Below are 14484 nucleotides of genomic sequence, written 5' to 3'. Positions count from 1 at the left end.
TAAATCAGCCTTTCCTGTCCTGGGGACATGTGTTTCAATCCTTGATTAGGTTACAAGTGAAAATAAGTTTGCTGGTCACAGCCTTTGTCCACAGAGGAAGCGGATTTGCATCTTGAGAGAACTTCTCCTTTTGGAAGTAATCATCATGATGGCCAGACTCTGTTCTATAGGTTTAACGCACAGAGCTAGAACAGCAAAGGGTGCTGCAGGTCAGGACTAAGGTGTGGTGGCAGAGCAGAGTGGCGTTCCAAGACTAGCACAGCTGAAGCGATACACATCAGGCTGGAGGAATACCAGCAGAGCCAGGGCAAGTTATAGGACTGTAATAACAGAGAGTGCTGGAGGTCAAGAGCCTGGGTGTTAAGAATTAACACTGGAATAGCTGAGATGCTGCAGCACAGAAAGTGCAGGCAGATCTCTGCCTATGAGAAGCTTGCTCTATCTGGCTTCATTTAGTGCTCCCTGTCTCTCATTGGCATGGCTATTAACATTCCTCTCCACAATATTTCGGTTTGTCTCATTGCCTGCTCACAAATTCAGTTAGTGCTGGCATTTCCCACCCTAACGTTTTGGTGGGGGGCTGAAATGAGCGTGATTGTTCACCACAGCTGCACATTACTCCAGTTTTCTGGCTTAAAAGTTTTATCAGTCACGTTTAGGCAAAAGAAGACCTTTTCTGAAGACAGCCTCAAGCAATTATTTTTTTAATAAAAAGGTCACCCACAAACCCCTGCCTTCGGCTGGGCATATCTCACACGATATTCCTGGGAAACTACACCAGCAGACGCCACTATGTCACATGACTTTACTGTACTTTAGCCGCTAGCAGCAATAACTGGGAGCCATTAATTATTCGCACTCCAGTATCCTTAGCTGTTTCTATTGTTAGGTGTTAGCAATGCACATGCAGTTACCCCCTGCTCCTCCTCCTGTGAAAGCTGTGGCTACACTAGCAGCTAAGAAGAGAAAGCGTGGGGGGCTTGGTATCTTGATGGTTGAAGATGTCCAACCTCAAGTGCAATCAGCAATTGGAAGTGAACAGACAGTGAAGTGCTGTTCAGTGGCTAAGTTATTCTGTGTATCTGGTCATTGCCTGCCCTGGATGAGCCCATGATCAGAGCAAACATGAGCTCCTTCACCATGTAGCTGGGAACAGAGGCAATGGAACTCACCAATCCTTTTTCCAGTTAGTGCATTCCACATACAAGCCCCGATCTTTACTTATTCACCTATCACCTATTCAAACAGACTGCCAGTCACATCTTCACTATCACCCTGATAGCTGACTTCCTCAGTTTGGCCTTGCTCTGCCAGACAGAATCCATGGATTGTGGTAGCATCATGTGAGCAGGCCACAAGGCAGAGGGTGACAGTGACTGTTTCCAGAAAACCCTCGTGGAATTCTGCTACCAGCTGAGGGCAGTGTCTCTTGCCCAATGGAAACTAGGTCATGGAGCCTGAACTACTTTCCACACTAACCTGCAGTACAATGAAGCCAGTTCTTTCTGCAAGCTACCTTCGCCATTATAAAGCACTCTGCATCCAGCTCCGGCTGGTATCTCATGATCCAGAGAAAGGCATAACACATTCCAGTGGCTGGAAGTTAAAGCTAGACAAATTCAGACTGGGAATAAGGCGTCAATTTTTAATGGTGAGCATAATTAACCGCTGGAACAATTTACCAAGGGCCGCAGTGGATTCTCCAGCACGGACCATTTTTAAACCAAGATTGGATGTTTTCGTAAAAGATCTGCTCTAGGCATTATTGTGGGGAAGTTCTATGGCCTGCTTCCTACACAGTGATCACAGTGGTCCCTCCTGGCCTTGAAATCTGTGAATTTATGCTCTTGAGGATAAATATTTCTCTCCACACTGCTAGAACTAGAGGCCCACCCACACAACAGTAAAAAGCAACTCCATTAACTTAAGTGCCTTTCCCATGAAGACTCTAGTGATGCTGTGTTGCTAGGCAACACGCCCTTCGGTCTCATTAGGATGAGTTATTTCCATGTACAATGCCAGCTTGCTAGGGAGGTATCATAATAAGAAGAATAATGCTGATAGAAAGGCGATATAATGGGACAAGACTGAGTCATTTCTTGGAAAGACAGCATGATGCCCAATTAGTCAGGAGAGGCTATGCTATAAGTCCACTCAGCCCCAAATTTACTTGCCATAAAGGGGGAGGAACTCCATGCGATCTCCTCATGGATGCTTTTTATGTAGCATTACAATAAAAGATTGAAGGGGTTCTGATCACACTTAAATACACAGCCAAATCTATTGGCTTCGGTGTAATTTCTCCAGAAAGACACTCGAGCTCAGAGTCTGTCCTGTTAGTTTTAGTGTAAATACTATGAGCTGCCAAACCACATCTTCTTTCAAAAATGTACGGCAAGCATAGGACATGGGACTTCCAGTGGTCAACATTCCTGACGCCATACAGCTATCGCTGTTATTTCCTGGTTTAGTTAAAGGGGGATCTGGGTGTTCTCAAGTTCCACAGAGCAGGTCAACAGCTGATAAATACAATTTAAATCAGACCCCTGTGCTGTACCTGATTCTCGGGAACAGGTACAATTCAGGATCTAAATAAGTTAATCAGGCTCCTTCAGCTGTCCCAGGACAAAAACACTTTGTAATAGCCAGGAGTTTTGCTCAGGCAAGGAGGACAGATGGGCATCACTGGGGTAAATCCAATAAAAATGGGTGGAGTGACACCAAGTGTGAATTCAGCCCTGTATGCTTGTATTTTATTTTCCCAATTTTAATTGGCTAAACCAGGTTCATGTGCTCCCCTTTCCCCCGATTACAATTTCACAGGGTTGTCTGTAAAAAATCAGGTGACAAGTGAACTGCATGGTGATTTCAAAACAAAATGGGTGACAGCTCCTGGAGAACTTCTTGGCATTTCAAAGACCTCTGTTTGGCACCAATTTTACCTTTAAAAGCATATATATATATTGACAGGGGCTCTAGGAGCTACTGCAGTACAAATAAATACTATTACTATACACACACACCATCCTACATATATTACTAATAGGAAATTGAACTTCACCCTGACTGGTGTTGGAAGCTGGCTCCTCTAAAAAGTACATGTTTGGAAAAAATGACATTTGGTTGCATTAATTGAACAATGCTTTGTCTTTTCTGATCCACACTGCCCCCTCCCCTCCCCCTTTTTTTTTTTGGTCAGAAAAAATCCCTGGACCAAATTCTGCTCTCAGTTACACTGGCATAATTCCCAAGTAACTCCTTTGACGTCAAAAGAATTATGCCAGCGTAACAGAGAGCAAAATGTTGGTCCTAGAGCTCTAAGCTGGATTTGTGAAGTGAGTCCAAGTATAGGAAGAGATTTGAGGGATCAAGGTCTTGTGTGTGTTTTAGCCTTGGGAACATACCCATGAGGATGCTCTGAGGGAATGCATTTAGTTCATCCACACTGGATTTGAGGGAGGTAGTTGGGGTCATTATTACAGAATACTATAGTATCTTAAAAACTAATGAAATACGGAAAAGGGGATAAAAGAGAGAGATTCAGTATTCCTTCCCCCGAAAGAGGAAAATAAGATTTGTTTCTCCTATCCTTGGAGAAGGAAACCAAATAGGAAATGTATGGAAATGGCTTCAGGCTGAACAGCAAGCAAGGCAAGATTCAAGTCAGTTTCATATCCCTGTCATTCACAGATTGAATCCTAGAGGATTGACTGCTATGGGATGGGGGGGAGATGATTAGAAGGTCAGGTCCATTCAGAGAGACTCACAGAAGCAGCATTACCCTTTGTTTCAAGGAGGGATTTAACTCTTCTGGTTCCAGACTGAGAAGCGTGCCATGACAAAGCCTGGGCAATCCTGCAGTGTCTAATCCCCGTGAGTATCCGCAGCACTACTTCTCTGCCCCTCACTCTTTTTAAAAAATAAATACTAATCACAACATTATTAATTAAAATTAAAAAATCAGACAGGAGGCTGTGGCATAAAAAATGGATTCCTGTGTATGTATCTCCTCTTCCCCAGCCCACATAGGGGCAGAGAAGGGTGTCTTGGAGGGGGAACTGCTAGAATATCTGCCATCCAGGAAATCTCATTCCTAGATCCTGCCTTCTGACTCTACATTCTTTGTAGCAGCCAGCACTGGAAGATCTTCCAAGCATCTGAGGAAATAGTGCTGCAAACTGTATTCAAATAACTTCAGTGTGCAGCCTCTGATAGAAACAGAAAAGGTGCGAAAATGGTACCTTCTCGCCCGACATAACCTGCCTGCTTTCACCATGTGTCTGGCTCTCATCTGCTCACTTCACTGACACAAAGCAGCCCTTAATCCTCTTAGCCCTGCAGAGCAGTCCAAAGGGTCCAGGGAGACCAAGCACAATTCTGTGCCTGTCCCACACATTGCCATCGTCATCCAAGCCATCACTGAAGTTCCTGCAGCCAACCCTTTATTAAAAGGGACACAGAAAACCCTGCTGAATTTTCCAACCGCAGGTGGAGTGAGGAAAAAAAATCACCTTTCTGCCTTGGAAGCCGAGTGACTTTCCTGGGTGTAATCACCCTCTGAAGAGCGTAACTGAACAAGACAAGGAGCTCCCGCTTTAGCTCTCCCTCAGGCCCCTGCTGTTATGCTATATCTTACACGGAACAACACAGGTTACGTACACAGACTCAGCCTTGATTTTAATAAACTGTCTTTTGTCAGCCCCTTAACGTCACTGCAACGTCAGAGCACTGGGCAAAGTTGTTTTTGTTTTTAGTTCGGTTTAGTTCTATCTGTCTTTCTAGTGGCCTTGTGGAGCAAACGCTGGCCTAGGCTCAGGTTCTAGTCCTGGCTCTGCCATACGCCAGCTGGGTGATCTCGGACAAATCACTTCACCTCTCCGTGCCTCAGTTTCTCCATATGTAAAATGATTCTGACCTCCTTTGTAAAATGCTTTGAGATCTGCTGATTAAGAGCTAGGTACTGTTATTGATCTATCCACCCACGTGTTTGACACCATATTGTGAATGAGTGCCTACCGCCATTATGTAATGACAAATGCATGCAGGGATTGTGTGCTGAATGGCATCTGGCTACAATTGTCCATACAATAGTCAGCTAGCCACAGTGGTGATGCTTTGGAGCACACAATGTTAAAATAAAAAAGCAACCCTCTGAAACAAGAAATAAGATCTGCCAGAAGTCCAGCATTCCCTCCATCTTCTGTTCTCTTCAATAAACCACATCGATCCTACCCCTTTGTGCCCCTTCTCCCTGCCCCATTGCTTTGAATTTGCACCCAAGGCAGCCTGGGAACAGACGGCCTTTTAGAAATGACATCACAATGGTTTCCATGGGAGCACATTGAATGCCACTGAAGCAACAACAATGAAGTAACAAATTCCAAGAGAGGGATGTGAAAAAGGCTTAGACATGGATACTTTCAAACTGGCGAATGGAAAGGGGGGAAAAACCAACACAGGCCCAATCTCCTACAAAGGGACACTGAAAAAAAGTCAAAGGTTCTTTTAAGGGCTGGCCCTTTAAGAAGCTACTTGTCTATCTCCATGAGACAGCCACAGCGACTCCTTGCACTGGCTGTGGCTGAGGAGTTTGTCCAATTGCTTATGCGGAGCCAGCCACGCATGCAGGGAAGGAGACTGATCAAATTAAATAAGTGATAAAGATAAAGTGAAGAGCTGTAAAAGGAAAAGTGGAGACGCCCTCATTGCCCGGGACCATTGGCAGGTTTTCTTTGAAGGACAGAGCCCTACCCACAAGCCTCTGGAAACTCTGTGTAGCTGGGGACTCTTGCTTACAACCCCTTAACATAGGTCTAAAACTGTCCTGAAGGGGGCGACACATGGAAGAATGGAGATGTGTAGGCTGGAACCTTCATTAAAGCACTGCACTACATTCTCCACTAAATCTGCCACCTATACCCTCCTCTAGGGGATTCTAATAACCAATCTGCTTCCATGCTTTGTATTGCAGAGATGGCAATATACCTCTCTCTGGCTTTGTATGAATCCTATTTATTAGCAATTGCTTATGCTATTTCTGATGAACAGCAAATTGGATAATAGAAAATACATGCAGGTATCTATGGACAGTCTGCACTTGCATTGCCTCAGAGGGGACAAAATGGGTTTATGCAAAATTGCTTTCTCGATTAGTAAAGTATTCAGTTCCTCTTTTACATCAGTCGTCACGATTTAACAATTATTTAGATTGTAATGCACATACACAAACGCATGTGTGACTGTGTGTGTATGATAGACACCATAGGAAAATCAATTCTATATGAGACCGCAGCTATGTACTTTGTGTGTGCGTGGGTGTCAGACTGCACATTTTATATGCAAAATATATGCATGTGTAAATTCCATATGCATATATGCACACACATCCTATGTATCCTAGTAAGTACATACTCTGCTAGTCCACATGAACATTAAAGCACTTGCTATATGTGATCACTTATATGTCGATGTGTGTAGGTTGTGACCCCATGTGCACAACCAGGTTCTAAAGGGGGAACCCCTACACACACATTCCCATACATTGTGCACAAACATACGTTTGACGGCTGGATCAGGAAGAGTTCAGTTTACAGCCCTTTTGTTTCTCTCATTGTCTGATGATAAGGGATCGCCCTGCTCTCAGCTTGCCAGGGAGAAGATGCTCAGGGACTGTCCTCCGCTTTTATATCACACCGACAGAACACACCAAATCCACCCTTATAAAATAATAAGCCAGAACTAACTGGGCTGTCACATCAGGAAGCAGCGAGAGCTGGTCCTGCACTCTTCTCTGAGTTCTCCTGCACCCAAAGGGAGCGTGCCCCCTCATTTCCGACCCCATCCGAGTGCCCCCGTATGAAAAGCTCCTTACCAGGAGGTACTCAAGCCTGCCGAAAATCTTCATGCTGCCCGTTGCGGGGAAGGAGCTCTGCTGATCTAGCCAAGTGAGCAGGGAGCTTCTGTGTGCACCTCTCCACTCGATCAATCTCTAGAGCAGCATCTCTGCGAGGCGCCGTGGGATGGGAGGGAAGAAGAGATCTTTTTTTTCCCCCCTTCTCCTCACCCCTCCCACTCCTTTTCAGCTGGCGGCGAGCACTGCCGTGCACACTGCTGTCAAAGCAGGGACGCTGGGCAAAGGAAGCGTGCCAGACTCTAGGGACCACCTGCCTGCCCCCTCCCTCGCAATCAATCAGCTTAGAGCAAGGGCTGATTATCATACAGCTGTCACCGTGGGATAGAGGGGCGTGGGGGGAAGGAGGGAGCCAGTAAAGCCAGAGCAAAGTTGACAGGAGGATGCTCAGCCGATGCCCCTTGACCCCAGCCGAGTGGTTCTTCAAAGGGTTTGGCGAGCTTTTGACAGGAGCCACTTCCTGTGGAGAGGGTCCCATACATGGGACCCCTCCCAAGGAAAACGGAGCCCGCCATTGGCTAAAGAAGCCACACATGCTCCGTTGGCGCACTTGCATGTCGGCGTGATATGAGTGCCATATGGCCGACTGGTTTATTATTTGCCATTGCCGCTAAATCAGGCAGAGGGCACGGCCCTGACGCGCACCGCTCCCTTCCCCCCCACACACACGAAGACGTGCACCAGGCCAGGAGAAGAATCAATGGGCTCCAAAGGAACGCCCGAATATATTCTCATTTTTCTTCGATTGGCTGGTAAATTTTGGTGCGATGGAAGGCTCAGCAAGGCAAGGAGGTGGGAGAGACGATGGACTCGCGGTTAAAGCACAAGAGTCAAGAGACCTGGGATCTATTCACAGCTCAGCCACAGACGCATTGTACTTCAGGCAGGTCACTCTGTGCCTCAGTTTCCCCATCAGTAAACTGGAGATGGGAATAATTCTTCCCTGCTTCACCAGTGGAGAGGAGGGTTGCAAGGCTGTGGGGTGCTTTGAGATCCCCATCCGGAGGGCACTAGAGAAGGGCCAGGTATTACTTCCTAATTATTATTATTTATTTAACTCCAGCCATAGCCAGATATGACTTGCAAGGCTCCCCTCAAACAACTCAGTCAGTGCACTTTGGTCCACACCCTGGGCCTCTCCTGCGCACAGACTGCTCATCACATCACAGTGAGGGCCAATGTGCCAAGTTTTCCTATTTGGGAGGGACAGGCCCTGCTTTTTAGCTTAAATGTTACCCCGTTTCTCCTTTGTCCTATAAAGCAGTCCCAGGCCAATGTACTTCAATGGCGTTTACAGAGGCATCCCTCTATTCTCCCTTAAATGTCCCTCTCCGCAACTTTCAAATGTCAGCCAGTGTGTGTGTGTCCATGCTGCATTGTTGGGTCCAGCAGGAAACCCACAAACTCATTTTACTTGTGGCTTAAGTCAAATTTGAACTCACGTCTCCAGAGAAGCCATGTCGGAGCAGTAACACAATGTGTCACCCGTCTCTGCAGTTAAAATACCGCGTTACTTTCCCCCACACATACATGGCTGTGCACACAGTAAATGCAGAGCGATCCAGCAGCTTCATGTTAAAATTTTGCCCACTCTCTTTTTCCAGCTGGCAGGAGAGTTTAGAAAGGTTTGCTCCAAACCATAAAAATTCAGTCTCTTCCCCTCTTCCTCCACCCCCGCTCCAATTTTATTGGCGTCCCCACGCCTTGTTTTCATGTAGAGTGTGAAACAGCAAATGGAACTCATCAGAGTTTGGTGATGGGGCATGGAGGACAAAGAGGGCAGTGGTTAAGATAACAAAGGCAACTTGAAATGATAGCCGCCCTGGGAATACACACAAAAGATGACAGATGCCCCGCAAGACAGCAGGGGCCGAAGAAGGGATGGGAAAAGGACACTGGAATAACAGTGTAAAGGAAAATAATCCAGCTACACTTCGAGTTTTTCTCCCCTGCAGAATTTCTTCTGCTTTATTTAAAAAACAAACAAACAACCCTTAATCCAAATTGTGGCTCCTCCTAGCTAACAGGTTCTTAACAGCCTGCCTTCCACCCTTGACAAAGCTGCTAAGGAGTCATTCAGTTAGCAAGACACCATCATCAGAGTCATCCTCAGGGCGGGACAAAGCTCATTATTTCACATTGGCGATGGAGTCACTCTCTCCCTGCTGTAGTCAGTGTCGGTGCCATGTTGTTCAGGGGACACTGTGATGGGGCAAAATAAATTGCTACTTATCTTCTCAGAGGTTGTGGGTCCACATAACTCGGCGGGAGTGGGGATTAAGTGGGGTGGAATCTTTATCCTACAATGACTATGGCCAATGGCATTGTTGCAGTGTTCAAAGGCCGTTAATGTATGATATCATATTTCCCCTTGATTCTAGGCCCAACCTGTGAATGCAGTGTCCAGTAGCACATGCTGAGACACAAAGGAGTAGCCATCTCCTTGGATGATACCAGTTTTCATCCACAGCTATCAGAACTCTTCACAAAAGTGGGTATCATCATCTCCATTTTACAGACAGGGAAAGGGAGGCTCCGAGCTGGCCAAGTGATTTGCCCAAGATGTAGCAATGTGTGGCAGAATGGAGAATAAAACCCATTTCTCTTGAACTCCTGGTCCCCAGCTCTATTTGCCGGACCATGCTGTTTCCTGATCTACTCCATAGAGAACCTAATACAGAGCAGACTAATCTCACCGGACCCTGTCATCCTGTTCCCCATCCCCTCACACAGCCAATTCAACCTACTTCTCTGCAGCCTTCCTGCTGCCGCCAGAGAGAAGCTGGCTCCTTCAGCCAGGGCACTGGTGACTTTGAAAAAAAAATTCCTGTCTGGCTATAATGAGCAATGGTCTGGGGTCATCGGATGCAGGGCTTTGGTTTGGCCCAGTATAGTACTCCAGGGACAGTGCCAGAATTCAGGGTGTTCAGACCTGTATTTTGCTTTGTGTCCATCTCTGGACATAGAGCCAGATCCTCAGTTGCTGTAAAGCAGTGCAGCTCTGTTGGCTCCAGGGGCACGAGGCTGATTTACACCCGCTGAGGATCTCGCTTATAATACCCTACTGCAGCTGGAAGTGAAATGCTTCCGACCTTGCGCTCGATTCACAAGGCCATGTACATAGGGAGTCAAGGCAATGGCTAGCTCTGTTCATAAGGATCCTGATCTAGTATACTTGCTCCTTTGCTTTCTCCAAGTCTGACCCCGAGTTATTCCACAGCTCTTCCCTGCCAGTCTGGTTAGTAAAGCAGTTGTGTGTGAAATGGTTTATTTTAAATCCATTCCATTAGAGAGACTCTGCCCTGCTCTCAAGGATGAAGTCATCATGCCCATTTGATCCCCCTCAGGGGACAGAAGGTTCACAAATGGATTTCTTTCCCTCCACCCAGGGCAATTAGGCTAAGGGAGCATCTGCACACATCAACACACAGGAAACACTTGTCAGTAGCCTTCCAATTCTGTTACACTTTTATTTCATGAGACGTGACATTCCCCTGAGAGAGCATTACAAAATAAGAGCCATAAAAGCACTGCTCAGCTTTTCCCTGCAGAGGAACGTAGATCTGCATGAAAGCCTAGATACATGTGAACTTATCAATGAATTCTGTACCCTGCACAGCTGCTTCCTTTCTGCCTTCTATGTTTCTTGACTTAGGTCCTGACTGTCTAGTTTGTTGGTGGTTCTTGCACATCACCTCTCATTTTGCCCTAGCGCATGGGATGTTCTGACAGATGCTAAGTGGCTTTCAGGTCCAACTCTAAACTGTACAATGCAGCTTGTCAGCAATTCTAAGGAGCGGCCCAGATGGGGCAAATATCCCTGGCATCGTCTTCTCATGTAGTTTTCTTAAAAAAGAAAAACAAAGCCGGGATGGACTAACGTTATAAAACTCAGGCCTGGCGTGCCGACACCCCGGCCTTCAGGAGTGCTGCTGAGATCAGCCTGGCTTTTTATAAAGAGAGCAAAATTGGTGTCTGGATCCAGACTGGAATTTTGAAACCTCCTAACATCTGGGGGAGTTCAGGATCTGGAGTTGTGTAATGGACGGATCACAATTAAAAGGCAGGCACAGCCAGATCTCATAACACAACTACATGGAATTAAACATATTTCACCCATGCAAACCAATTGCTCTGGTGTGGATTTGTGTGGGAGTTTCACACCTTTGCAACTCTAATTTCAGAGTCAGGTTTCAGCAATGCTCCATACCTGGGCTTTACCTGGTTTCAGGTTGAAAAGAGATAGGAGCTGGTGCTGGACGTTTAAAATCCAGTTCTCAACTTTCTGGGGGTCGGGACATGTTTGGATCTGGGGGTTTGGTTCATCCCATTATAGTGAAGGGGCCTGCTGAAATGCCTGGATCGGAGGGTTCTAATTTGGATCCTTCTAAACTTTCCCTTCTGCCAGTGACATCTATGACCTGATTTTCCTCCTAGTTGTTTGTGTTACCTGCTGTCCTGTCGTCTGTTTGGCAATTACAGCTGGTACTAAAGGACTCCTCGTGGGGTGTAGCTGGGTTCTTAGTCATAGGCCTGAGAGAATTACTAGTTTTCATATGCCATCAGCCAACAAGCTTCCCAAGGAAAGCCTACACAATTTGGAAACCGCACAGTGGATTAAACTGAGTTCTCAGATTCTCTCCCTCTCTCAGGATTTTGTCTTTGCTTTGCTACTCAGCAGTTCAATTGCAGATTATCTCGCTTTGAAGCCATTTACCTAATCTCATCAGAAAAGGGTCCTAATTCCTTGGCCTTACTGTTGTCATCTCCTATGGGAAAGGACCTAAACAGATCAAAATAGAAAAACAGCAATAGCTCATCTGTCTACGCCAAGCAGATAGTATGAACTGCTGTCAAATGGCCTGGAGAGCTCAGACTGCAGACAGCAGGGGACACTCTCTGCCGTGTGAGTGCCATGGGCGAGCATCACAAGGGCTGCCATGTGGGCAGGTGTAGTGATGTCTGATCAGCAGGAGGCACAGTGTCCCACCTACGGCCTACCCAGGAGCAAGCTGCTCGGCGGCCTCCGCACAGCAGTGGATTTTCACTGTCAGCCACACGCAGCAGAGGCAGGGATCTCACTGCTGAGCTAAAGTGGACTGGACTGGGATGCAGGGCTTGTATCTTCTTGTCTTTCCTGGCTAACAAGCTGAGGTGCTCCAGGCATCTTGCCCCGGCAGTGCATAATCATAACCCCTATAACATACAGACGCACGTTGGTACCAAACCAAAGAGGGTCCCAGCAGATATCCTCCCCAGGCACCTTAATGCCAGGTGTGAAGGCAAAGAAAGAAAGCAGGTATCGAAAAACTACTGAGCTCCAACAAGACAGACGACAGATTATATAGCTTTTGTCTCCCCCATTGGTCCATCTGGAAGTTTGCAAGGTTTGCAGAGCACTTCTCGAGCCACGCCAATACAGCTAAAGTAAACAGGTTTATGCGATGGAGCTACATTGCAGCATCACACGCAGCAGCTAAGTGATCAGCAGAGCAGGGAGCAGCGGGAAAGACCCCGTTTATCATTCTGCCCATTCACAGTCGATTCAGCAATGGTTTCCCGTCTGTTGAATTCCACGACTGAGCATGTTCTTCCACGCGGTGGGAATAACATATATTGGCCGCACATCAGCTAACAAACTCATCGCCCTGCTCAGCCTCTAGTATCTATATCGAAGAACACACGGCAGGCAAAGGTGAAATGAGCAGGAGGAGGTGTTCATGGTACGGAGAAACAGCAACCCAAGCCATGGCTAGCAGCACACTGCCGAGCCTCCTTGCTCCTTTATTCCATGCTCCTAACATGCTATGCTCATGGAAGCGAGGGACAGAGGAGCACCGGCTAGACCCAGGAAGCGTGTGCAAGCTTTGACCACACAGCTCACCCCCATACCTCAATCCTGACCAGCAACACCATGCACCATTCCGGTCCTGAGTCCCCTTGCAGCTCTGCCAATGCATCTCATTGCTCAATTATAAAAAAACCCTGCTGTTCCAGGCCCACAGCTCTGTCAATGCATCTCATTCCTGACCTGCAGGGCCCTGTCTCCCGCTGGTCATGGGCCCTTGCATAGCTCTGCCAATGCACTAGAGGCCAGAGTTTTTAACGTATTTAGGTGCCTGAGGATGCAGATGGCGACAGACACCTAGTGGAGTTTTCAAAAGCATTCAGGATTTCAACCAGAGTTAGGCATCTAGATCCTATTAAAAACCCTACTAGGAGCCGAACTTGCATCTTCAGGCACCTGGATACTTTCAAAAGTCTGGCCCATCCATCTTCAATTGCAGAATTTCTCGCTATTTGACATCCACTGCTCAGTCAACGCACTTCAGTTACAATGCACGGAACCTCTGCAGTACCAGAACCAGGCTTCTCTTGAATCAAGACGGCCAGTCATTTAGAATAGTGCCTGGCAGTTCTGTTAGATGAATGAAAAGCTACTCGGGATTAGGATGAAACCACCTGACTCATTTGCAATTGTGTTTGGGAAATAGTCCTCCAGAGATGACAGACTAGTGCACTAAAGGATCCAGCCAGTGTAGTTCTAAACGCAGGGCTCACTGGAGTTCAAGTGTGGCCAAGTGCAACTACTTCCTGGAAACATTGCTCACAAAAGGGAAGAACCAAGCTCACAAAAGATGCTGCATGGCGATGTGGCTGTACTCACCTGCAGGAGGGTCTGGAGGCGGCACGTCAGCAATTGGTGATGAGAGAGAAAAGAAGAGAAAAAAGGCACATTAGTTAACATTTCTGTAGTGATCAATTGCAAAATCAATCCCCAGTGAAGCTTCTCAAGGCTTATGACCATGTTTTCCAAATCCACTGGCAGGCTCAGAATTGTCCGTGCAATTTCTGTGCCCCGCCAAATCTTGCATTTCTGCATGCAAAGCGGCACCTTCACACTGGAGTCAGAGAGCTGAACATCTCAATGCCTGATGTGCATGGCAAATATGACATTGTGGGCCAGTGAGGATGAGGTGTGTGTGCGATTCTGGGTTTGCAAGCTGAGATGGCGGCACGGTGGCTGCTTTCTAAACTTGGCCTTGAACGTCCAGCAACAGCACAAGGTAACAGCATTTTATTTGATCTTCCACAGCTGCACAGAGTGATGAGTTAGATGCTATCTGTGCAGCAACTGGTATATTTTCAGCAACAGGCCATGTTGGAACCAGTGCTTACAAAGGAGGAGATGTCGGGACAAGACACTTGGGTTATCCCTTATCATTTACCAGCATTGCCATAGGATCTTTAATTTCCCCCAGAGAAGACCTCAGTTTAGCATCTCATCCCTGATCATGCAGATCTACACCCTTCCCCTACTACAGCACTGGGAGTTTGTTATGCAACCCTGGGGGTTAGATTTGAAACCACACTCTCTGGGCGCACAGTCAAGAACTCTTTCAGCGGCCACTCCAGTACCCCACCCTCAGCTGCTGGACGGTTCCACTGCAGCCAGTAGTTATACCAATTTAACCAGCTGAGGGTTTGCGCCCCAGTGACTCCAGTTGAGTTACTCTGGATTTGCAGTGATGTCAGCAGGAGCAGAACACAGGACACCTTTGTCACTAGGTGTC

The 14484-nt window shown here is 46.9% G+C and overlaps 1 protein-coding gene across 1 annotated transcript in view; it reads right to left on the bottom strand.

Annotated features, from left to right (window-relative positions):
• The window catches only part of ACAP3 (ArfGAP with coiled-coil, ankyrin repeat and PH domains 3), a 147253-nt gene that overhangs the window by 18758 nt on the left and 114011 nt on the right, over positions 1 to 14484 (bottom strand). Inside the window, exon 10 of the mRNA XM_067567264.1 lies at positions 13578 to 13589. Coding sequence (XP_067423365.1) covers positions 13578 to 13589 — 12 coding nt within the window. The remainder of the gene's footprint in view (positions 1 to 13577; positions 13590 to 14484) is intronic.

Source organism: Emydura macquarii, unplaced genomic scaffold (assembly GCF_026122565.2).
Source record: "Emydura macquarii macquarii isolate MOO-44397 ecotype Brisbane River unplaced genomic scaffold, CSIRO-AGI_Emac_v2 contig_2768, whole genome shotgun sequence".
NCBI classification, from domain to species: domain Eukaryota; kingdom Metazoa; phylum Chordata; order Testudines; family Chelidae; genus Emydura; species Emydura macquarii.
This window is presented reverse-complemented; position numbering and strand designations above follow the sequence as displayed.